General features: G+C 39.7%; 1 protein-coding gene across 1 annotated transcript; it reads right to left on the bottom strand.

The window, feature by feature from the left end:
• Nucleotides 1-290: 290 nt before the first annotated feature.
• Nucleotides 291-23,650, bottom strand: LOC134877294 (gamma-aminobutyric acid receptor subunit rho-1-like). The gene is made up of 10 exons (XM_063902756.1): nt 23,342-23,650; nt 14,839-14,889; nt 13,238-13,347; nt 10,780-10,847; nt 10,470-10,693; nt 5,109-5,191; nt 4,519-4,659; nt 4,284-4,436; nt 3,526-3,722; nt 291-1,993 (listed from the first exon to the last, which is right to left on the bottom strand). Exons 1-10 carry the CDS (start codon nt 23,443-23,445, stop codon nt 1,709-1,711), a joined length of 1,416 nt encoding a protein of 471 aa, XP_063758826.1. The 5' UTR covers nt 23,446-23,650; the 3' UTR covers nt 291-1,708.
• Nucleotides 23,651-26,371: the final 2,721 nt, after the last annotated feature.

The following is a 26,371-nucleotide window of genomic DNA, read 5'->3' on the forward strand; positions in this document are numbered from 1 at the left end:
TGTCTTGTCATCTATGGTATGCTCCTGGTTTTTACAACAGAACTTAGTTTTTAAAAGTGTATATTTACATAATATTGGTGAATATTTCAGGGGAATATGTTAAGTGGTTCTAAAATAACAATTCGGAAAATCCGGATCTTATCATTTTGAGATCATTAAATGTCACAAAATGTATATTTTTTACTTTTTAATTTATAATGATGAGTGACTACATATTCTGATAATAATTAGATTTATTTATCATAATTATCTGATAGTACCTCATAATTATGAGATAAGGTGTATACATTTTTTCTTTTGTGAATGCAATGCTCTTCTGTAGAGACCAACTTCTATAAAAAAAAGTGCGTATTATGGAGAATTCTGCAAACTGAATTACCAGAGGCAAAACAGGATTTATTAAACCATTATGTTAATGAGAAGAGTTACAAGAGATGGAGATGTGAAAGTATAAAAAGCTAAAATTCTTCTGTGACAACAAAGTGTAATTTAAAACAGAGCGCGCAAATATGTCAAATGAAACCACGAAACCCTGAACATTTCCACCAAAAATCAGGTTACACAGCTGCTGTTTGAATGTGTGTTTCGGTGTATGTTAATCATTTGCAAACTGTAACATAATAACCTAGCCACACACACAAACAAATGTGTTGTAAAGGCAGAATCCAGATATTCCGAATCTGTCCATCTGATGCCATTTCTTAAATAGAGCCGTGCTTAACACAATAGAGAGGAGAGAAATACTGAAGCACAGAATTTATTTATTCTAAATGTAACCACAAGAAATGTGGTAGAATTATGTCTGCATTGGCGTCATATTCATGGGACCAAATACACAGCTTCAACGGGTTTCTTATCATCATCATCATAATGAAGTTATGGAAAACCGCACACGTTCGGGATGCATTGCACCATCACGACAACCATGTGAGAGAAGAAGATAAAGAAGCGCCTTTCCATTTCTTGAGCGTCTTGCGTCTTGAGGAGTACCTCAGACCTGGTCTGTGTGCCAGCTCATAGAGTCCTAGTATATCATGTTGAGTACCCTTGAGTACTCAACACAGAATTATCCAAATTGGCCAGACCATTTTTAAACTATTGTCTGGATATGCAAATGAATGCTAAATAACACAATTTATGCAAATTAGCCAACATATGCAAGTTATCATCTGGCAGTTTCTATGAGCTGGTGACCCGTATTATACATTTCTAACATAAAACTTTGAGGTACTCAACATTTCCTGGTTCCATGTGCTTGCAACTAGACTATAATGCTTTTCCTTAAAAAAAGGGTAAAGGGAGAGAAACACGGACCTGTTCTTACATAAAAAACAGCAAAACTAAACATTGATAAATTGAGGTTAGAAAAAAAAACTGCATTTAGTATTTCACTGATGCACTGGCTACAATTTCAGTCAAGACCTCGATTGATGAGTTTATAAAGCCCGAAACTGTGGTGTGAAACCTCCAATTGGCAGGTAACCTGGAGATGAAGTCACATTGGGTCATTTGGTCCTTTGAGGTTCTGTCCATTCAAAAACATGCAGTCCAAGTTGAAGGAGAACATGTTAGGGGTCTGTTCTGCCTGACATCTCTCTTTGGATTGAACTGTTCCATCGCCTTTCTTTCAAATTTCTATACACAAAAGCTTGTATTTTTAACCCACTTGTATTACAAGTGTTCAGACTGTGGTTAAATCCCATGTGTGTTAGGAGTAGATGGACCAGTAGATGAAGTTGAAGAGGATGTAGGATCCAGGAAACATGACCCGGGAGTATTTGTCTATGGCGTGTGTGTCAAGGGCGGCGCTGCTGTAGGTGCCGGAGCTAACATGGCCGGTGACCTGATCGTTCTCCATCAGCTGCACCAGCATCCTCTCCCGCTTCACCCCATTTCCTGGCATGCTGCCATACTTCCCCGTTGCGTTGGCATCCACCTCACTGTAGCTGGCTGACATCGTTCCAGGATGGGCCAGACCACAGGTACACGGCATCTGCAAGTACACACAAATTACTTCATGGCTTTCCTAAAAGACAGATGTTCACAATGACATGGTTGAGAGTCTTAAAGAAACTGCAATAGTTTGGTTTACAGTAGGTTCAGGAGTATGGCCACGCCTAGAACACATCTCTAATCAAGGCCACATCCGGCCATCGCTTGTCTCAATTCTTTCAACCCACCTCCCTCTCCTTTCCACTCATACATTTCGACATACCTTATACTTAGCCGAACCCATTCATCCCTCCATCCATCGACCCCCTTCATCGATTCCTCCCTACATCCATTCATCCCTACCTCCCAACCAGTGACGTGCGGTGAGGGGAGGCAGGTGAGGCCGTGCCTCACCTGCCTCCCCTCATCATGAAAAGTAAAAAGCCTCCCCTCATCATGAAAAGTAAAATGAAGAAATAAATGTAACGATCATATTTATCCAGTTGTTTGTATTATAAAGTTATGTTCCTTTTAATTTCACCAGTTTTACATTATTTTGATCCAAAATCGCTGAATTTTCATATTCACGTTCAAACACTGAGAACGGCTGCTCGGTGAGGCACCAACCTGCTGACATGCTATACAGTGAGACTGTAACTGCTGTCTGTCTGTATGTCGCTATTAAAATGTTCAAACACTCTGGCTATATTAACTCATTTCCATACTTTAGCTGGTTTATATAATATACAGTGTTTTTTGTCAACTGTATGTCTGTAACGTGTCTCTTGTGCTGAGCAAAACCGCTGCGAAGAGAGACTAGGTGAGGCACGCAGTTCTCCTGCCTCATGGCAGTGGGTGCTAGTGAGTCCAGTTCAAATCTGATTGTGATGACGTCAGTGCCTCACCAGCCATGAACTTCACCGCACGTCACTGCTCCCAACATCCCTTACCCGCTCATCCCTGCCTCCCAACATCCCTTACCCATTCATCCCTACCTCCCACCATCCCTTACCCGCTCATCCCTACATCCCATAGTCCTAACATCTCGTCATCCACCAATCCCTTCATCCATATATCCATTCAACCCTACATGCCTACTACAATTGTAAAGTTTCAGTAGGAACATAGCGGCTCAAAAACATTCAAAATTAGATTATAACGAGGCTGTCTACAGTCTGCCATCTGGACATGGTAACATTTGATTTTAAGCACTAAACACACAGAGGTACAGCTGATGTTGAAAGGAACTTTGCAGGTGTGTACCTACGCTGAAAAAACTGAAACGTTGACTTTAATTAAATGTAATATGTCAACATATGTCACATAACTGTGTTAGGTTAGTTGAAATCAATAATATTAAGTTGAACCTATTGTTATTTAAACTTGCTATTATTGTTTTCAACTAATCTACAGAAGGTAAGTGAAATATTTGAAATAATACATTTAATTATAGTCCACGTTTCAGTTTGTTCACCGTCATTAGAGCTGTGCCACTAGCTTGGTTAAACATATGGTGCTGTAAAACAATGACTTCATTATTTGTATTGCATCTGTTGGCATCTATCAGCATGGAGATGAGTGACTGGTACTCACCCTCTCTCGGAGTGCCCTCTCTCTGCGTTCTTGTAGAGTGGACAGGTAGTTGACTGCAGCGTACTCGATCACCGACAGGAAGACGAAGACGAAACTGACCCAGAGGTAAATGTCCACAGCTTTGATGTAGGACACCCTGGGCATGGAGGCGTTGACTCCAGTGATGATGGTGGACATGGTGAGCACCGTGGTTATACCTATAACAGGACCACAAGTTCTAACCACAACACCAACTATCATGGAAATTCATCCTTTAAGTGTCATTCAGTTATATTTTGTCTTTGTAAACTTGTTTTGGCCTTGGATCACTATGCCTGTGCCTCCGAGTCGTCTCCATACCTTTAAATACACATCTGGCTTCCTTCTGTTTTCTTGCTTTCAACAGAGTGTCACCTTGACCATTGTCAGGCAATTATCAAGGGATAATTGGATTTTAGGTCTGTAATTACCATACGTGGCATCCCTGCCCCTCCCTCTACTATTCAATAGACTACTGTAGTATTGCTTTGATCGGCTCTCTCCTTCCAGTATTTCTGTATCAGTTCTCTTTTTTATAACGCGTGTCAGATGGTGTAGCACGAGCTGCTGCAAACATCTGCCCTTCCAGCTGGAATATATTGATTCTGTTGAATGCTTTGACTTTTGAATCTATTAAATAGCACAACTTTGTTTTAAACTTCAATCTTTGTTTATTTCTTACCAAAAGTGGATTTCTTGTGGAATTTCCTCCACATTAACTAGTAGCCCAGCACTCTCACCTAGTGGCACCCTGGCAGGGACGGCCCTGCGGTCGATCCAGAAGGATACCCAGGACAGCATGACCATCAGAGTGGCAGGGAAGTAGGTCTGCAGCAGGAAGAAGAAGACGTGGCGGCGCAGGGTGAAGTTGATGTACAGACGATTGTACCAGCCTGGAGGAGAGAAGATGTTAGAAAGCACAAAGAGCTACTTCAAGCTTAAATCAAAAGACGGCTCTGGACCATATGTCGGCACCTGTGCTGCTGTAGAAGGCCAGCTTGGTTGTGGTGTGGAACTCCTGGATCAGGAACTGGGAGAGAGATATTTTTTCATCTGTGTTTAATGACCTGTTCCCTTTCTTCCAGTACAGCATCAGGTCATCATCTGTGTACGCATCTGGAGAGACAAAGAGCAAAGTGAAATATTGTGAAGTTAATTTTATAGTAGCTTATATGAAATAACACCAGAGTGAAAAGATTGAAACATTGAATTATATGTATTATGTCAACAGATTTAAAAACTGCTTTAGGTTAGTTGAAAGCAATAACACAGAGTTGAAAAGATACATATTAGGTTCAACTTAATATTATTGCTTTTAACTAACCTAATACAGTTTCTGAAATCTATTGAAATAACACCTTCAATTAAACCCAATGTTTCTGTCTCCTGCAATTTAACATTTCATTAATCTAGCATATTCATAATCATAGAAAACATGACACAAGGAGGAATATCTCACTGCTTCTGCAGCTATGACGAGACTTTACAGCAGTCACAGGAAGGATGGGAGGTGTAACTGCAGAGGAGAGGGAAAGCAGCACAAGCTGATCACAGCCGTCACTTACAGCTCTCTATCTCCAAAGAGCATGTCTGTGTGTCCAGAGGAAAGCGACTCAGGTCCATGCTACACATGGCTGTGACGGTCACCCTGCAAGACAAAACAAAGCTGCAGTGAGATGACAAAGGAGTTTAATCATTAGGGTGTGAGATAGTAAAGTCTTATTTATATCCATTAAGAATTACAACTTCTCTGTACCTTATTTTCTTTATAACATTTAGAATACAAAAAGAAATATATAGGAATATGAGAGTATATAAGAATTTGACCTCCTATCTAATATTTGCACATCCTTATCGCCGCAATGAAGGCCTCCGAACCCCCTATAAGCTTCTTGCTGCTGCTGGTAGTTTTAAATGTTTTTTTCCCAATATTAATTGTCAATTAATTTGAGTTAGGCTCTCATGGCTTGCCAGTCTCATGTAGTATTTTGTTTTGTTTTCCTGTGTGCTTTTGGATGTGTGCTTTGGGGAAGTTTGGTCCTGGAGGACCCATGAACATGACAACAGGTTCTCTTTGCATTTCTGTTTTCCTTTCCACTGTATATGAAGACTCATAAAGATGAAGTGAATTACTCAATACAGATTAGAGAAGTTTATGGCTACACCATGTAAGGTCAATGTGCTGAGCTGTGGCTAAATAGTAGTAGATTCATAATGTTTTGCTTTCAAATGTTTATCTGAAATGTTCTGTAAAGCCCAGTAACATTTAATTTTGAAGCTGAAGTAGCTACCACACATATATCAACCAAAGCTTGAATGTTATTACTGCAAACAAATTTGCGAAAACCAGTGGATATTTCAGATGTTGACAAGATGAGTGATTGTGGAGAGTCACTTCTTTACTCACTCTGTAAATCAGGGACAGACCTGTGGGCTTATGCCAAAAGTAAACAAATCCTTTTCAAACATGCAGAAAGAGGATTTGAGGTTCCGCTCCAAAGAGCAACACCTTTATTTATTATATTTATCATTTGTGTCGGGCTGCAAGCCCCATGAACCACAGGTTTCTTCTCTGCTCTGCAACAGCTGTTTGCCGTTTCTCTCAATCGCCCCGAACTGAAGCGACTTCACTACTTTTATGACGAAGTAAATAAGCCTTCATGTGTCTCTCTATCAAAAACTGATTGACTTTAATTAAATGTATCATGTCAACAAATGTTAGGTTAGTTGAAAGCAATAATATTAAGTTGAACCTATTAAACTTAATATAAATAACACTTCTATTTCATATGTGCTCCACCAGTGTTCGAACTATGGCGAGATTTTCGGGGGGGTCCCATTTTTCTCTCGGGGGGGGGGGGGGGGGGGGGGGGGGGGGGGTGCGTTTCAGTGGAGGACATCTGTCTGGCTGCGTCTTGGTCTTCCACTTCGACCTTTGTGCAGTCCTACCTCAGGGATATGACTGCTGATTCTGTGTCTCATTCGGTGCTTGGGGCACAGTCTGGGGGGGACCTCGTCTGGAGCAGACTGAGGTGTGTTTTTTGGTGCCCTGTCAGAGCTTCTGACGTGGTTGCAATTCCGGTGCAAGACCCCCAGGCAAGCAGACCGGTGCATTGCTGTGGATTTTTTCTTATTCCTGGTTGGGTTTGATTCAGGGTTGTTTTTCGAGCTCAGCTGGGAGTACATCTCATCCTTACAGCCTCCGCCTCAGGTTTTAACCAATAGCGAGGCCCGTTAGAGGGCGGAGCACATACGAAATAGAAATAGTAGTTACCTGGATGTAACTCCAGTTCTATGAATATGTGCGGAGCCCTCTAACTACAAGCCCAGCTGATCCCGGTTGTTGTTGCTGAGTCTCAAGGGAGACGAGCAACGCAGTTACTGGGTTTTTATAGCGGATGCTACCCCTTGATTGGGTGGAGAGTACAGTCAATTTTTCTCATTGTTTATTTTCTGAATCGATTTTCTTGTGTATGACTTGTAGTAAACAGGCTCAGCAATAAAAAGACCGTAAAGACCTTTAAGATCTCTTCGAACCTTTGGATAAGTTTCGCTGAAGCTGTTTATCATCCGTCATCACTGCAGCATCCTGTGCAGTCCTATTGCATCATGGAAAGTGAATTGACCCATTGGCAAGGTAAGCCAGAGACAAGAGCTCATTAGGGAAAGTGTCTCATTACCATCACCAATCATGAGGGATGAACACTGTTAGTAATGGCTACATCATTCTTCCTATTACAAGCCCCTGATGTAGTGTAACCTGCAGAGAATTACCCCTCCATATTCACAGAGCCACAGAGAGGGTCAGAGGTTTCAGCAGAGATTTGGTTTTCCGGCACAGATGATAAATGAAAATGACTTAATCCAGCTCATAGGATGAGGGAAGGCTCCAAGGTCTGCAGGCGAGCTCTGCTAACATCCTCACTCACAATCTGCCTTAGTCTGGAAAATCTCCAACCAGCACCCATCCCACACAGATTAACCCGGCCATGTGAGGAGCATGCTTATATCTGTCACTAACCATGGAGCACTCTCAAATGTTCATACACACAGCAGCAGTAAAAATGTACACATTGTACACTGAAAACATTTTAAATTGACTTTAATTAAACGTATTATGACAACAGGATCCACATAATTATATTAGGTTTGTTGAAAGCAATAATATTAAGTTAAACTTAATAGGTTATTTTTAAACTTAATTTGATTGTTTTAAATAAAATTTGTACATAATGCATTTATTTAAGTCAACATTTCACTTCTTTTTCACTGTATTACAGTGTTTTTGAAATATACACTCTTTACATATTTGTTGTTATTTTACAATGTGAACATTTTTACTTTAATGTCTTTATGATTCCGTACATTTGATTTATTTATTTAAAATCTAAATAGAGCAACTATTATGAAACCTAACCCTCTAAGGGATAATGAACAATTCTGACCTACAGCCAGTAGTAAAAAACTGAAATGTTGACTTTAATTACATTTACAATACATTTTATTAAAGTCAACGTAGCAAATGATTACCGTAATATTCCCCTGCTATAAATCACATACCTCAGATACTTCAGATTACAGACTGAATGTTGCTGAATGCAGATTTATACATGATGTCATCATATGAATATTTTTTGTCCCTCAGCCCTATGCTCGAGCGGCCACAACAGGAGGCAGATGGGCAGCTGTAAATCTCCTCCAGCCTCTGTAATGTGGATTACAAAATCGACTCTCTGGGTTCTGAGCCTCCTATCGCTCACCAAAATTATGAGGTCCTGCTCTGAAGTATTAGCAGTCGTAATTGGCAGAACATTATCCCCTTAAATACACATCCTGCAGCAGCTGGTGCCATTGTGTTTTTCAGGACAGCCTTGGCAATTACACTCCTGAACACCCACTGACATCATAACCTGCCCCACTTACAAAAAGCATTACAGTTACCGGATGTATCAGTGAGCTTGACACTGAGCACTATAGTTCATTATTAATGTGTAAACAAAACAAGAAAACACTTACTTTCTGCATTTGGGACAGAAGATTAATACTGCAGGAAGGTATGGACGATTTGTTGCACAATACAAGTATTGCACAAGGATAAACATTTCACCAGCATTGGTTTTAATTTGAGCTCTATCCACCTCACTTTGCAGACTCTTTATGCGTCTTAATTTGTGTGCAGTATATGTGTCTACGTTTGATTTTGTATGTGTGTATTGTAAGTGTGTGTGTGTGTATGTGTGTGTGTGTGTGTGTGTGTGTGTGTGTGTGTGTGTGTGTGTGTGTGTGTGTGTGTGTGTGTGTGTGTGTATGTGTATGTATACATACATTTGTTTGTATAGATATTTTCTTATTCTTCTGGATGGTGAGAAACAGCATTTTAATCTCCCTGTCTGTATCACACACACAGACATTGACAATAAAGTTGATTTAGATTGAACAGTCTAATTGCTGAGGGAACAGAATACTTCCTTTCCCTCGCAGAATCCGTCCTTTGACAGGATATCTAAGTTGGAAGCTGTTGTGTAAAGGGTGCATAAGGTCACTGAGGATGTGTACAGCTGCTCAGCTGACATCTGGTCCCACTCAATGACCTCCCCCCCCACCTCTCCAGCCACCCTGATCATGCTGCAATGCATAACGCTCTTAGAAGAGCTAATCTACCTCTCGATGATCCACAGTGCCGGCATGTTCACAGATAGACCTGGATGGGGGCTCGAGCACCTGCCCTTTGGAGATTATCCTTTTTTCATTTACAAATCAATTAAATTGTCTAACATAAAGCAACAAAAACAACCTCCAGAACCTGTGTCTATACATTATCTAAAGCTTATGTGCTGCTTTTATCATTTTGGGCCTAATTATGACACGATCATTTAATTATATTACACATATTTGTTAGTATCTTAGCCATATAAAATGTGAGTCTTATTATAGCTTGTTATTTCTGAGGTATAGTGTGAATGATTTGCATGCAATTTAAATGAACTGTAGTAGCAGCGTTTGAAGCAACATTATACTTAGATTTGTTTTAAATACATATATTTTAATATCTCTTAAAACTGTCAGAAATGGGGTTATTACAGGAATAAAAGTATATATATATATATATATAGTTTTATTTGGGCTCATTCCCCTCTAACATCCCCAGCACATGCCTGCCACAGTGTATCCACTGCACGGTACCTTTGTTCAGTCCCTATGGCTAACGCATGGGACCCTGGCACCAAATCTGGCCACCTCTGAAACAAAACCTGATGACACCTTGCTGTCAGGATTTAACCTAAATGTAGCCTATATTGGTCTGCCGGGTAGCTCAGTGGTTGGGATGCATCCCTTTCAACACTTTACCTATAATAAAGGCCCCAAAAAATAATTAAAATAAGAAAATGTTGCATACATTTCCCAGAGAATTGGCAAAATAACTATTATATGAATTAACGGTAAGGTTAGCATGTGGTGGAGAAAAATTCTCAGGTGCCATTTCACCAATAGATTAAGATCAACTTTTATTAATCCCCCAGTGGAACAGGGGAATGCAGGAATTACATGAGAAGGCGAGATGACAGCATAAATTCATTGAAAGAGCCCCTGTCAAACCTGAGGCTGATATGCTTCGTGTGTGGCATGATTTATGCACAAAGCCTGTTTCCATTGCCCATTCCCACATTTGGTTTTTACAAAACACTAAGTTTTCTACCTCAGCTTACAAAATCTTTTGACATGACTTTAAAAAATGTCATGAATTTGGAAAAAAAATGTAATGTCTTTTGTTTGAAAATGTCCCAAAAAACCCCACATTGACAGAAACCCACTAAATGCCAATGGCAGGTGTTCACCAATAAGTCATTTCAGTAGTAATAGTTTATTTAAACTATTCCTGACCGAACTGCCACTCTGAGATGATTCATGTTGCATTGGGGAGTTACCGGAGGCTGTAGAGGACTTTCCCATCGGGGTAAACTCGTAGCATGACGTTGTCAGTGGTGGTGTCATGGGTGAAGGACCTCTTGGAGTGGACGAAGAACATGTCAGGCACCCAGATCTTCTTCACCAGGCGGCCATCGAACGTCATGCTCAGGTTGTTGTTGCTTTTGAAGGCCAGGCGTGTATCTTTCCAGTAGTGCCTGAGATACAGGGTCATGGTAAAGTCCTTAAACAAAAAGACAAAGTATGTTACAGTATTATCTAAAGTAACAAAATCATGCTTTTCTTTATTTCCGTGTGTCCCAGACATACCATATCGACCTCGGAAATAGCGTCCAAGCTCTCAACCTGAACATCCACTCCAACAGAGACGGCAGGGCCTAGAGAAATAATTTAGGGCAGTTTACAAATATGCAGTGACCTATGAATGACAGTAGTGTCTATGTGAGTGTCAGAATACAGCTGTGACAGTATCCGATGCAGATGTAGCCAGGTTCATGTTGGGATTATCTATGTTTATTTTGGAGGTTGTGACTCCTTTTTTTGGGGGCTGACCCTTTTGCTTAAAACAATAACTTTTGCTTTTATCCAAATCCAAAGCAGCTGGGTGCAGATTTCCCAAACAGTGGCACAGAGCCAGCGGAGCGAGTACTCTAATCCTAATTGTTGTTGTAGTGCATGCTGGGGATTTTCACGTTTTAAAAAAAAACAGGTTTACAGTTGTTCATGAAGCATTTTTAGAATTGTACTAATGTATCAGTATAGGACCGGCGGTTTTGTGACTGTGAATAATGTCTTTTTTCTGAATCTAACTTTTCCTGTTACTTGAGTTATTGAAATACATTATTGCATTTCTTTAAATAATAACTATACTTCACATGGCTACAACACACTCAGCTGTGTTGATTGGATAACAGGACAGCATCAGTCATTTTTGTCACTTCCTTAAAGCAATACATGTTTACATTGATTAATAAAAGCCTCAGAGATTATTGACCGTTGTTTTTCAGGAGCAAAGGAGCAAGAGGCAACACTTCATGCCAGTTACCTTACTATTATGGAATAGTTTTACCTTTATTCATGATGACAATAGTTCAACAAGGAGACTTATTTTGCTTAAAGTAATGTTTTTATTGACTTGTGCATGAGATGATAGGAATGTGAATAGTCTTTGGCGATAAGACCCAATCATCTTATCATATATCTAAAGGGGAAGTCATCCATAAACCCCTCCCTGGTTTTAGACACTGGTGGTGATGGGATTGGATTTGATGAGGTGGGATGAAAATCGGCCTGTGCGCTGGATATAATGACAGGAGGTGGCTCGGGAGGAGGAGGAGTACCGATCAAAACCGCCTAACCTTAGCAGCGTGAATCAAAACCAAGATCTTTTCCAAGAGTCACGCAAAGGTGTTCAGATCCGTCCAAGTGGCTTCATAGAAAGGGAAGACAAAGGGCCTGACATCACAGAGAGGGGCACGATGAATGACATGTGATAATGGCTGAAAACTTCAGAATGCTCAAAAGCATCTATTTTGCTGCACCCAGTTGTACACAGGGAAAAGTGAGGAATAAATCAATTAAAAACAATGGGCTTGAGAGAGAAATTTAAATCCTACATGGTATCATAACCTCCTATATGTGGCTATTTGCTGCATGACATGTGCAACACATTGAGCCAGCCGGCAGGACTGGTGAGTCCAACCTGGTGTCAGGATCGGGGAGGAAATGTAACACTGGGATTCCTCTGGATACTGGAGGATGTTTCCCAAGCCCCCAAGCTGGAAGCCAGGCGTTGAAGCAAATTTCCTTACTGGCCAAAGGGCGGTACTACAACGTTTGTGTCAGTCATGTGACATTGGAAAATTTTACAAGAGATGTTTGTAAATTAGCAACAATCCATTACAGCCACTTGAATAGCCCATATTTGAATCAAATGAGTACTTTTGTTCTCAAATCAAAGGCCATTTTGGATTCATGCCATGGCGCTACTAGACTGATCTCACTGGGGGTGGGGGGACATGCTGGAACCAGCTATTTTACAAAAGAGGCTCAAAAAACTTTTAAAAGACCATGACTGGTATTTTTTTCAGTTACAGAAGTCGTATCAGTAATTTATTCTAACTTTGTATTTAATTGAAATCTTAAAAAACACATTCCCAAAACTCCGGCTTTAGTTTTAACACATTCGTTGCTGCAACACACAGATTGTGTTATCATAGACTCTTCTTTCAGAGGGGGGCCACAGGGATTCCGAGGTCAGTGTTACACACATTGCAGTGACAGTATGAACTTCCCATTAAAAAAACCTAAAATGCAGTGAAATAAACGCATAGTATGAGACTAGATCCAGTATATAACACTCATTGAAGTCTGCCATTAAACAAGATATTGTTTCCCCAGAACTCAATTGGAGATCTTAAACTTAAAGGGAAAATGCATGTGTGAATATTTAAAAATGTGGGAGTTATTGAAACCCACAGACTGTGGCTGCTTGGTAATTAATCAGTGGCCCACAACAGCATGGCTCAGACATAATCCCGCTCTGTTATGTCATCTCTACAAGCCAGTGCTGGACACTCCGGGCTCCAAAGCTAGATGAGTGTATGGATCAGATGACGGGGGCTGGGGGTTTAGTGTAACGTCAAAAAGAGCACTTGATGGCCTAGTGAATGAATTTAAACTGAAGCATGTTTGAAACGACCTCACTGCTGGCTGTCTGTGTGAAAAATGACAGACACTGCTTCTCTTGAAGGATGATCATCCTTACCTCCAAATCCTGGACGCATTGTAAAGTCGTGTTCCTGTATCCTCAGCAGGTGCTCTGACTTTGTACCCCAGGTTTTAGTTCTATCTGGACTCCTCTTAGTCATGGAGCTACTGGACATTTTTGAAAAACAACATTCAAAGTTAATTTCTAAAAACATTTGCACATTCATTTCTGGGTCACCCAGAAATGTCTATTCTGTTGACATGTGATTACAACACATGGCCATCCTGATGTCTACCAAGTTTGTTCTTCCATTTCTCTTGCAATGAAGGACATTTTTTATGCTATTTCGCTATTTCTTTGTTGAATTTTGCACATAGTGTACAGTAGATACTCATTGTTAAAACACATCAACTCATTCAAGCACTCATAAACGAGTTATGCAAGTAGAAGCAAACTTCATAATCAAAATATTGTTTATGAAGCACTTTGAGGGGTCATAAAGAGTAGTGTCAATAAAAAAAGTCCAATTACTTTCCTAAATCCATCCAAAAGATTGATTGACATGGAAGATATGCCTCTATGGATGGGACAAAATAAAAAAGTTCTCAGTGTTTGAGGCATGTGATCACCATGCCCGTAAACTGAGAAGGAACCAGAATCATTTTAATCAGCTTGACTCTACTGACACAACTAGCTATTTCTGAATGGCATTTGGACGTCAAATGGATGCTCTGCCTGAGAATGCAAAATACACATCATTCGCAAAATGTTTTGAGAAGACAGGGCCACATCAGTACAGGAAACAAAACCAAAAAATGTAAACCTAACTCTGTGACAGTGGCACAAATCCATGGCACCATCACTTCCTTTATCTGCACATCGAATCAATCAAATCCCAAAAATAATAGCAGTAAAACTTTGCCCAGCTAGTCCAGCCTTGGGAGTGCCGGTGTAACAGAGAGGAAACTGACTGTAAATGTCAACCACTGAAACATGGTGGACGTGGACGTGGATCTGGAGAAACGGATATACATTGTTGGAAAATCTGGGGTTTGAAACTCTCCTTCTCCAATCCCGAAGGCAAAGCCATGGTGCGAGTGTGTATGAACCTACGTTAGATTACATCATGAGCAGTTTGGCACGTTGTTTGGCAGCCCGACCATCAGAGTGTGAATAGTTAAATGTTGGCATCTAGGGTAAAGGTTATTTGAGTTGTTGGCTAGAATGGTAAAAATGTAACTATTTAGAAGGCTCCGTGCAAATACATACATCAATGTGTCAAGCCTTTTTCCAAACAGCTGTGCTATTTAACTTAATAATAAAGCTTTCTTGAACTTGAACTATCAAAGGGTTACGATGACAGTGTCCCCGTAGTCCCATTTTCTGCACTTTCACTCGCTCTGATGGTATTATGGAGCAAAGTTGCATAATTTTATGAATTTCCTAACTTTGTGGGATAAGAATGGATTATATTGAGCTTAGTAAAATACATGGAAGCAAACCATTCTTCTCTCTAGACCCTGCAAACAATACTGTGATTAAATTGTCGACCATGTGCCTCTAACTCCATGCTGCTCAAATCTCCAAAATGAGATCCTCCTTTATACCCCTGTTATATGTCTAATTTGGACTAAATAAATCAAATGAATGCGTCATACCTTTCAATCTTGCTGCCGGATCCTTTTGTTACTGGAATTTCTCTTCTACATCTGAAAGGGGGAAAACATTTTATGATTTTATTCAAGCAGTATGCAGTGTTTAGTAGCACTATTTGGTGATTCTTGATTGAAATCCTAAAGTAAAAGGGACCTGTTGACAAAGAAAATAAAGAGTTTTCTGTTTCTGTGACATTAATCATTCTTATTTATTTCACTTATAAAGGAGGGAACATTTAATCAATTACAGTTAACTATGTGTCTATTATGAACACCTACAGTGGCAGGGATAAGGAAACAAGATCATTGACTGTCCCCAGATGTATTTGGTTATTAGATAACACAATAAGCCTCACTGTCTTAGTTTTATAATCACATGGGAGTAACTCATGAGATGCTGAGTCATCACCAGGCTTGGGGAGTAACAGATTATGTAATCAGAATACCAATTAAGGTACCTGTATCCCTTTCAGTTACTTTAAAAAAGTCAGATTACTGATACATTTCTAAAATTGATGATTAGAAGCAGAATTACAATGTTAGTAAAAAACTAAGGACAGCAGATAGTGTTTGTTGTAAAAGGATCAGATTTTATTTCTTCTTTGTAAACTTTACTGCACTGAAAGAAATGTAACATTGAATTAAATGAAATGTATTATGCCCACAAATTTCACTGTATTACGTTAGTTGAAAGCAATAATATTACGTTTAAATTATAAAAATATATATTAGGTTCAACTTAATATTATTGCTTTCAACTAACCTAATACAGTTATGTGGAAATTGTTGACAATACATTTATTAAAGTCAACGTTTCAGTTTTTTTCAGTGTGTTCTGTAGGCTAATACTTTAAAGGTCCCCTATTATGCGAAATGCAGTTTTTGCTGTCTTTTATACATAATTATGTGACCCCGGTGTCTAAGGAGTCTCACAAAGTGTCCTCCTTACCCACATCTCTAAAAACGGGGGTACACACCAGCTGATCCAGATTTGCTGCGATATGACTTCATAACCGAAATGTGGGCTGGCTTTACATTGAACTCCTGGCAACGTCCCGCCCACGTGACACGTCCCAACGTATCGTCCTCAATATACAGTCAAGCTGAACCCCCTCCGCAGCACCTCTGTATGTCTGTGTATTCAGCAGGATGTCTGCAGGAGGGACTTAGAGTTGTTGTATATATAATACATATTGTCTCTGTTCTAGTGGTAAACACTGAGAAGTGTTTCAGAAATAATGCTGGATGTGGTTTGGAACATCATATGGCGTTTAATCGCGGCAGTGTTAGCTGAGTTTCTCCGGTAGAAAACTCTCTTCAGAGGAGAGATCATGACGCTCCAAAGGGGCGTGGCCAGCAGCAGCTCCAAAAGGGCGTGGCCAGCAGCAGCTCCAAAGGGGCGTGGCCAGCAGCAGCTCCAAAGGGGCGTGGCCAGCAGCAGCTAGTTCATTTAAAGCTACAGTCACAGAATCAGCACTTCAGGAACAGGGCTGAAATAGAGGGGGATGAGGCATGCTACAATGGGGGATCTGTTTGGTATTTTGAGCAAAACACTTCACTGATATGTTTTGTATAGATATGGCCCTACAATATATTGTTCAATTATAGCATAATGGGAGACCTTAAGAGGGAATGTATATGCCTACTGCCTGACTCTGCTTCATGGTTTCTCTTTCCTTGGTACATTTGTTCTGGTTCAGCAGGTGAACCTATATGTTCGTAAAATAGTGTGTGTGAGCTTAACTGTGTGTATTAAACTAAAACGGAGCATTTTCTGTCAGATCAGATTTTATTCCTGCTTTTTTAAGCTGTAGTATGTGCTCATGTGTTTCAGTGTTGGGCTGCTGGCTGAATATGCCTCATGAAAGGCAGATTTTCCTAGCAATACTATCATTTTTGATTCTAAATATCTTGTTTTTTTCTTTTCTAAGGTCACATTGTTCTGTTATCTTGCACGATACACTAGATATAAAACATGTTATTGATCATTTGTGTCTCTTATTTATGTGCATAGCTTTTGACATGGAGATAAACCAAATGTATCAGAAACTAATCACATTACTTTTATATTATGATACTTAATGAGGTTACTGATGACATTTCTTTTTGTTACAGGTAAATAGTAACTGTAACCTAATACATCTTTAAAATAACACTCCCGACCCTCGCATCACTCCTCCCTTCCGCTCCCTCAGGCGGGTTTCTGAGCATAGGAAGTGATCAGCATAGAGTTTCCTAAAACTAAAGCTCAACTCCCCGACAAAGGCTGAATTTAATTAATTGGAAGATTCTGATTCTGATTCTTTGAACCATCTCATCTCTACTACAAGACAGAGACCCCCACGACATTACAGCAACAAATCAAACACATTCAATTTAAACTCAAAGTAGTGTTGGCTGACTGAGGTGGTTGTCTTGTATTCATCAAGATGCGTGAGAAGAGTCATTACTGCAAAACTCTTTTCCCAGTTTAGTGGCAGTGATTTAACTTAATTCTTCAGCTTGGACGCAGTGAAACTGAGAAATAATTAATCATGTGATTGAGGTCAAATGGCTGATGAGCTGTCAGAGCACCCTCTGGTTGACGTCAACGCCTTTAACCCTAGAGCCAAGTCATTCGAGGACACTGAGTTTACTGTCTGACTGCAGGACAGCAAATGTTGAAACGGACGTACAGATCAAACCAGGGAAGACAAGGAGAGTGGCTTGTTGTAGAAATGTCTTACACAGCAGTGGAGTTTATCAGTTGTCAGTAAAATACAGTGCCAGGTGTTTAAACATCCTAAACCAGTTGGACAGCTCAAGAAATTGTACAGTCCTGAAATGCGATGTCCTGGGGATCTTTTCCGCTTTTCAGACACTCTCATATTATATTATTATAACCCCCATTAATGACTAATTTCACCATCAGAATTTGATAATTTGTGCTTGATATTATTTGGAAAGTTTCGAAGAGCTGCACGCTTAGTAGTACTGTGAGAAGGCCAACAGGAAGGGACATCTGAACCACATATGATATCAACTCTCAACAACCCTTTTGGATGATAAGCAATTTTTGGGGAGTAATGGAATACATGTACCGGCGTTACGTATTCAGAATACAAATTATGAGTAACTGTATTCCGTTACAGTTTAAATAGATGATATTCAGAATGCAATTACATTGTTGAAACCAATGGATTACATGAGGGTACTTCTCTGTTTCATGAGTTCATTCACTCTCTAAATAAATTGAGGCAACTTGATGCATTTTCCAGAAGCCCCAACATGAAAACGAATGAAAATGAGCTCTCTGAATTGCGTGATCAGTTGCCTACAATGGAGTCGGAAGAGGAGCAGCTAGAGGTAGAGCTGGAGCCGGAGCCAGCACAACAGTGCCAGGGCAGGAGTGCGTTTCGATCTTGGAAATTCAAACAGCATTTTACATTAAAGAAAGAGAAGGGAGAACCAAATATAACTGTGCAGTACAACCTCTGCTTGCCAGAAACCAACATCCTTTCCGCGTCCAAAGACTCCACCTCCAACCTGAAGAAGAATCTTAAAATAAGTTTTTTTTTAATTAACCAGGGCTAGTCATCTGCTGTAGTTTTACTGGTCACCTTGGTATTTTATAGTTGTATCAGGTATTTTATATCTGTATCCTATATGCTGATTTACTAGCCCCGGAGCTGTTGAAAGACTCTGACTAGCCCTGACCTGCTAGCTAACGTTAGCTAAAGTTAGCTCGTGTTAGCTTAGATTGCGGTTAGATTTGTGTATTATGCAGACTAGGGCCTAACACATTTAGCCAATTGGAACAGAAGAACACACCAGAATAGGCCTGTTAGCAAACAGGATTTGATGGCCGCATACCTATACTTATAAAATACAGTTCAATGTGGAAGTAATCCAAGTATTCAGAATACGTTACTCAGATTGGGTAATGTAACGGAATATATTACAGATTACATTTTTGGGCATGTATTCTGTAATCTGTAATGGAATACGTTTTGAAAGTATCTTTCCCAACACTGAAGATAAGTGATTATTTTTTACACTGAAAAAGCTGAAACATTGACTTATTATTATTAAATGTATTATGTCAACAGATTTCACATCGCTGTAACAGGTTGGTTGAAAGCAACAATATTAAGTTTAAACAAAAAATATTATGTTCACTTAATTAAAAATGTTTGTGTAAAAAACATCATTTACCTTCAGTATTTCTTATCAGTTAAACCTGAATGCTCTTATAACTGTACATTCTGTATTATTATTATTGTTACTTTTTAAAAATAAATATATAAATTGTGATTATTATTGGCAATGACCAATATGAAGACATGGTGATAATATTTTTAACAATACTATACTACAATACTAACCGATCTATTAGCCTGTAGCAGCAAACGCCCGAGCGCACTGATTTGGACATGAGCACTTTTTATTGCTATAATTCAGCTTTTATTTTGAAACATCAATGTTATTATGTCTCCAATTTCACAAAGTTTGTGTAAATGATATTAGCTCATAACAATCCTAAGATGATTCTTTGATGCTAATGTCAACATACAGATGAGCATCAGCGCGGTGTGCAGCTTCAATGTTAAGTGTGATGACAGATAGTCTCCGCAGTTAATCACCTGCTGTGAAACTTATTTAAAGATCTGGATTAATGACAAAGACAAACATTAAAACACAGAGGTTTGTCCCTACGGCAAAGCATTAGGTCCCTGTGTGGAGCGTGTGTAACGGCTTTAGCGTGAGTCATTGTTGTGCAACATTATTCAGTGACACAAGCGGAAACACAGATGTTACGCTATAATATGATGTTTCAGATATATCCTCTCAAATAGGCTTTTCAAAACCTGCATCTTTCAGCAGGAGGACAGCATAAACAAGATTTCCATTTCCATTTGTGCTTTACTTAAAATGACATTTAATTGCTGGCCTTCCTTCCAGCCGGGTAACCTTTCCCAAAGTCACAACAATAGCAATAATTCAGAGAGCACATTAACACACTCAGATTACAGGTTATGTAATCAGAGTAAGTGATTATTCTAACCAGCCACACGTCACCTTTTGTTGCTGTCGGTAAAAAATGAAGCTCTGATTCCCAAGCATGTGGGATCAGCCAGGTCCGGACAGCAGCACTCAATAAGCAGAGCAGGGCTTTACCTCCAATAAAGTGATGTCCAATTCTCCACACTGGGTATAACCAGTGGTGTAAAGTACCAAGTACTTCTATTTGATGCTGCTTTGTACTTCTACTCCACTACAGTTCAGAGGTCCACTACATGTATTTAATCCCTTTAGTTACTTTTCAGATCTGGATTAATGATGGTAAATATAATCAACCCTTAAATCAGACTTTAGTTCACCTGGAGTAAATCCAGCAGCTACCCTGCAGTATACAAAGCCATTCAAACTAGCTGCACCTTTACCAGCTCTGAGAACACTTTAATGATCAATCATTATAAAACATATCAGAGATATTATTCTGAAATGGACCAATCAAACAATGACTACTTTTACTGTCGCTACTTTAAGTACATTTAGATGAGAGTACTTTCTACTTTCACTGGAGGAACATTTTGAATGGAAGGTTTTTTACTCAGTCATAAGTCATGCATTCTAAAATTTTAGTTAAATTTAAACGTATCAGCATCAAGTTATAGTAAAGTATTACAAGTTAAATAACTTGCTTAAGGCCCATTTCAAAATCCCATATATTAAATTATTGGATTATGATCAGTGTTGTAAGAATTACAGAAGAAGTACCAATATATTAATTTAAATACTCCAGTAAAGGTCCTATTCTTACATAAAGGTACAGAAGTATTATCAAGCAGAAATGCATTTGAAGTATAAAAGGTGAAAAATGGCCTCCATGTGGTACAGTATATTATTAAATATATTACATTATCTGATTATTCATATTGTTGCATCAGTTAGCATTTTAATGTCACAGACAAACGACCTTTTGATTCACAAGTTAATGATGCTAGGAACTTTGTGTCATATATGATTTTGGGGAATATTTTGTGTAAGCTTGTAAATCTTTAGCTCATTTGCATCTCTTCTCTCTGTCCTCCTCTGAACTGGCTCTACGGCCTTGCAGGTGCTGTTATCTTCATTAAGGAGGGGCAGCCTGGGCTTTTGAAGCATTGTTGTTCCCACTGTGGGTACAAGCTCAAGCTGACCTAAGATTGGCTTTATTGTTTAGGGACAGCTAGCGCCAGTTTATCTGGCCCATTATGCTCCGGTAAACACCTTATTTGTGACCTAGATGACAGTTTAAGTGAAGCATATTGTCCAAACGTGTTTAGTCTGCTGCTCTGAGAATGTTGATTATCCATTTGGAACCAGTTAAAACCTCTTCCTATCCCTGAGATCTTCAGAGTTGGTTTGGCAACCGCTGTGGCAACTCGTGTCTACAGTAAATGTCTTGTCAATTCTCCGGCCGTAACTCTGAATAAACCCAACAGTGTTTTGCCATCAAGTTCCTGCTCTCCAGTGTCTCTCTGAGTTTCATCTCCATTGCTTCAGAAGTTTCCGCCACATATGATATAATTTCAGTCCCTTAAACAGTTGCTCCACTAGGTTAAAGTTTATCACATGTTCATAATGTAACATCCTGATCTGAAAGTCCCTAAAGATGAATAAATAATACATGCGTTAGTAAATGTAGCAGAGTAAAATTAATTTATTTCCATCTTAGATGTATTGGAGTAAAAGTATAAAGTAGTATTCAATGGAAATACTCAAGTACAAATACTTCAAAACTGTACTTAAGGACAGTAAATGTACTTTGTTACTTTCCATTACTGACAACAGCAATATGTCAGAAACAATATTTATTGTACTTATTGTTTGCAGGTTGGGAACAATTTCATTATACATCACATTTAAAATATTTGGGGAGCTGAAGAAGTCGTGGCTTTAAGCAACAAGTCTTTCTGAAGATTACAGTCTCCAAGCAGTGAAACATGGAATGGATGAAAAAGCCCTATATATTTAGAAATATAAACATTGCTAAAATAATACAACTAGAATGATGTAATAATGTATCAGATTAAATTCACAGTTAGAAGCCCAAAGCTAATGTTTGCTGTGATTTTCTGAACTGTATACAGCTTCTTTAGTACCGAGATTATCATACCCAGATATTCACAAGTCATATTCCATCAATCATTGCTTGCAGCTAAAAGCTTTTTATGCTTATGCTATCCCTAAATCAGAATGAATAATAACATTACATCAACATAACAAAGCCAGAGTGACATTCTTAGTTCAACCAATCAGTGGCTCAGTCTTATGGACTTGGCTTTGGAACAGGAGGCCGGTTCAAGTCCTCTTACTCCAAACAGAAGGAGAGTCAACTGGTCCCAGTGGCCTTGAGCAATGACCAGTTTGTTTATCTGTGTTTATGTATACACAACTTCACCACAGCAAATTCATTGTATGTGTAAAACCACTTGGCAATACAACTGATTCCAAGTCCTCGATGATAGTAAGGTTGTTGTTGTTTTGTTAAACTAATATCTCCAGCCGGCCATGCGCTGAGTCAGTGAAATGACTGTGAAACATAATCAAGGCAGGCAGCAGGTGGAGCCCTGCACGAGAGGCTTACACATCCACACACCTCAAACAGAATGTGAATAACAATAACGAGCATATCAAACATAAGTCAGCAGAACCCTGTAGTGGTTCATCCAAAATAACAATTCCACAACTGGATTTGCTGAGGACTGAGTGATACAGTCCAGAGTTCCTAAACAAATGAGAGAGGACCTCAAGCTGAGCTAGTTCAGTCAATTGGTCTTTGAAGAATGAGTTGTCAGATAAAAGCTTAATCTTCATTATCGACTCATATTCATCTTGACTTTAAAAAATAAAAAGGTTTTGAAGGTGCTTGAATGAAGCTGCAACTTAATTGGTGTACAGGAAAACAATCCTGATAGAAATTCTAAATAAAAAAACACAATGGAATACATTGCATTAGGGTTTTTAGGTTTTGTATCGTGTAATATATTTATTATCCCGATATTTTTCTCATTTAATGATTTAATGTTATCTCTATGAGTCAGCACACATTGGCACACACATTGATGTATTTACATTAGTTCATTCTAATTCATTTATAAACCCCTGGATATAATCGGTCTGTGTTGTATAGGTTTGTGCTCATGGGCAAAACGTTCTGTACATTGACAAGATATCATACATATCTAGAGAATTAAAAAAGTTAACATTTGTAATATTTAGAGATTAAAGAAATTATATTTTCCAAATGATTATCAGGGACAATTCATAGTAGTATCTGCCCTCTTTAGAAAGGAAATTGTTTATCATGTGTCACTATAATGATGAGCATTGGGTAAAATCTTACATCAGGGAAATTTGCCTGTTTTAATCAAAATAAGACATTTGAGTGTTTAACACGATTAAATGATTTGGAATGATCATAATGAGCTTTACGCGTATTTACGCACAGAACGTGTCATTTCTATCATCCAGCACTGACCTGCCCTCCCGGTGTGGCTGAGCTGAATTTTCCTTCTGACACGTTTCGCCGGACACACCGCCCGTCCACAGCAGCAGGCTGAGCAGCATCACGTCCGTGTGCATGGTGTCCAGCAGCCCTCTCCAAAGGTCTCAGAACTGCCACTTACTCCCACAACTTTTCCCGCACAGAAGGCGCATTCTGCACTTGCGTTGCGCCGCAGACAGTGAGATTCTATACATGGACCCCACTGCATTTAATCTCAAAGAGGAGGGGGAGGCTATTTCGGCACAAATCCTCCGCGTGAGATGGCTCGGATTTGATCTCCGTGCGCTCGGCGCAGTCTGAGCAGGAACGCAGCACGTTTTTTTCCGCCTGGTGGTAACAGCTGACACCTGTGAAGGTCACAGGGATTCAGGATATGACATGTGCCCTTTCATATGCATGTGTTAAAGATCTAAAGTGGAGCAGGAAGCGAATCCCTAACATCTGATTTATTTTGTCCCCACAGTTCAGGTGATGGATCGTTTTGAACCCGCGCAATCTTTCAATTATGTATTATTATTTAATTGTTTAACTTAGACTGATTATTACTTATATTTATATATTTGTATATTGCCATTCAAGACAAATCATGTGAAACACCCTAAAGAGATTTGAAAATCAAGCACGTTACCAATTATTGTTAATGTGTGTGAGAGGAGGTTATGTAACAGGCTCTTAATCCAGAGAGAGTCACCACTGTAACTCTTGGCTGGGTGATAGAGCCAGAGCCTGAGTGCAAAGCAAGGCAAGTTTATTCATAAAGCACCTTTCAACACAAGTGCTTTAAAAATGAAAAAAACATCAAGAGCATTAAGAAATGGTCATGGCTAAAAAGGTGTGGTGAAACTACAGAACCTGCATCTCTTCATTTCCTCACAAATCCCTGATATCTAACATCACTAGACACATTCTGTAAACATTCTGATATTATGGTTTGATAATATACTATGCTCTTTGACAATGCAGTGGAGAGGGGATCCAACTGAAAGGTGGTGGTTTTGGCTTTGATGATGACATCAGAGATGGTAGACAGTTGCTGGTGTGAATCTGAAGAGGGTGCTGATGGGTGAATGCCCGGTGGAAATCATCCAGTGGGGGTCATCTGAGGAGGTACTGGATGCTGTCAGCTGTTGGTGGATGTTGTTGATTTTGCTGTTGAAAAAGTGCAGAAAGGCATTGCATTCATCCGACGAAGTACTTGTGGGGAGGGATCTAGGAGGTTGAACGAACTGGCTGACTAGAGGAGAGGGTTCTTGTATTGCCTTTGCTATAATGGACTAGGTGGTGGAGAGGGCACTCTTGTAGAGGAACAGGTGTTGTTTGTAGAGTTGTGTATGCACTGAGAGTCTAGTCTGACGACGACCAGTGGTTTTGAGCTGGCGGAGGTCTGCAGTGTACCAGGGAGCGGTGTGCACAAAAGAGACTGTGCGGGGATTCAGGGGGGCCAGAGCATCCAGGGAACAAGAGAGACAGTCATTGTAAGGATTTACCAGTTCAGCAGGGGAGGAGGAGGGGGGAGGACAGGAGTATGAGTTAATAAGGATGTTAAGATCTGTTTTGACCTCTAACACCAAAAGTTTGTGGTCAGAGATGGGGAAATCAGCACCAGAGATGCTATCAGGTGTCAATATGGATGGAAGTCATCTTATGTTGCCCATGATGAGGGGAAGGTGGGGGGGGGGGGGGGGGGAAGGGTTCTATATCCTTTCCTCGACAAACTTCTGTTGTCCAGACCTTGCTCCCATGGTTTATACAGTATATGCTCCATATTTACTCATTCAACTTCATCATTTATTTCTGTCTGAACTCCTTTCTGTCTGTGCTGTGGAGATGATGCTGTGTGGACAGTATTAATGTCAACGGGCAGTTGAAGTGGATGAGCTCTGCTTTGTTGTAAGATATGCTGTTTGTAGGATTATCCAAAGGCAGGCTTTCATTTTCCTTTGCTGTCTTAGATTATGTTTGATCCTCTTATAGTGTTTGATAGATTATTAAAAAGCAACACGGCAACAGTAATTCCATGACAGCAGGGCCATCTGCTGACAGTGTCGGTCACAGCTTCTGTCTGTGGCCTGGAACGCTTAACATTAGCTGTATACATGAATCCCTCACACCTCTGAAAATATCCAACAAAGTACTAAAAACTTTGCTCTGTAAGACTGTAGGGGGGGTATTGAGCAGAGTTAATTTTCTGATTCAAAGACATTCATCAGCTGTGTCTTTTTTTAATACAGCAGCAAATAAAAAACAAAACAATGCACATGATCAAAAAATAAACAGAAAATATACATTATTTTTTAGAATACAGAGATGTTTATCTATTAACACCATTTCAAAATAGACATTGAAACATACAGTATAATTTCGGAAACACTATAATAGACTACAACTTATAAAAAAACAACTATAAACATAGCATATGTACATGCAAAGTAGTTGAAATATACAATATGGCACCCCGTTGCAAAGGTAGTTCTCTAGATGGAGTGAAGATACTCAGATGGGGGTGGTGGTGAAGGGGGGTTGAGGCCACTCCAGGACCTTGAAATGCTTCTTACGAAGCCACTCCTTCGTTGCTCTGGCGGTGTGTTTGGGATCATTGTCATGCTGAAAGACCCAGCCACGCTTCATCTTCAGTGCCCTTGCTGATGGAAGGAGGTTTTCACTCAAAATCTCACGATACATGGCCCCATTCATTCTTTCCTTTACACGGATCAGTCGTCCTGGTCCCTTTGCAGAAAAACAGCCCCAAAGCATGATGTTTCCACCCCCATGCTTCACAGTAGGTATGGTGTTCTTTGGATGCAACTCTGCATTCTTTCTCCTCCAAACACGACGAGCTGAGTTTTTACCAAAAAGTTCTATTTTGGTTTCATCTGACCATATGACATTCTCCCAATCCTCTTCTGGATCATCCAAATGCCCTCTAGCAAACTTCAGACGGGCCTGGACATGTACTGGCTTAAGCAGGGGGACACGTCTGGAACTGCAGGATTTAAGTCCCTG

This window comes from Eleginops maclovinus, chromosome 15 (genome assembly GCF_036324505.1).
Source record: "Eleginops maclovinus isolate JMC-PN-2008 ecotype Puerto Natales chromosome 15, JC_Emac_rtc_rv5, whole genome shotgun sequence".
NCBI classification, from domain to species: Eukaryota; Metazoa; Chordata; class Actinopteri; order Perciformes; family Eleginopidae; genus Eleginops; species Eleginops maclovinus.

Coding starts and splice junctions, on each gene's coding strand:
- LOC134877294 (XM_063902756.1), bottom strand. CDS start 23,445: ATGCACACGGACGTGATGCTGCTCAGCCTGCTGCTGTGGACGGGCGGT. Junction 10,848..13,237: donor AATGCGTCCAGGATTTGGAG/GTAAGGATGATC, acceptor TTATTTCTCTAG/GCCCTGCCGTCTCTGTTGGA. Junction 3,723..4,283: donor CCCTGCCAGGGTGCCACTAG/GTGAGAGTGCTG, acceptor GTCCTGTTATAG/GTATAACCACGGTGCTCACC.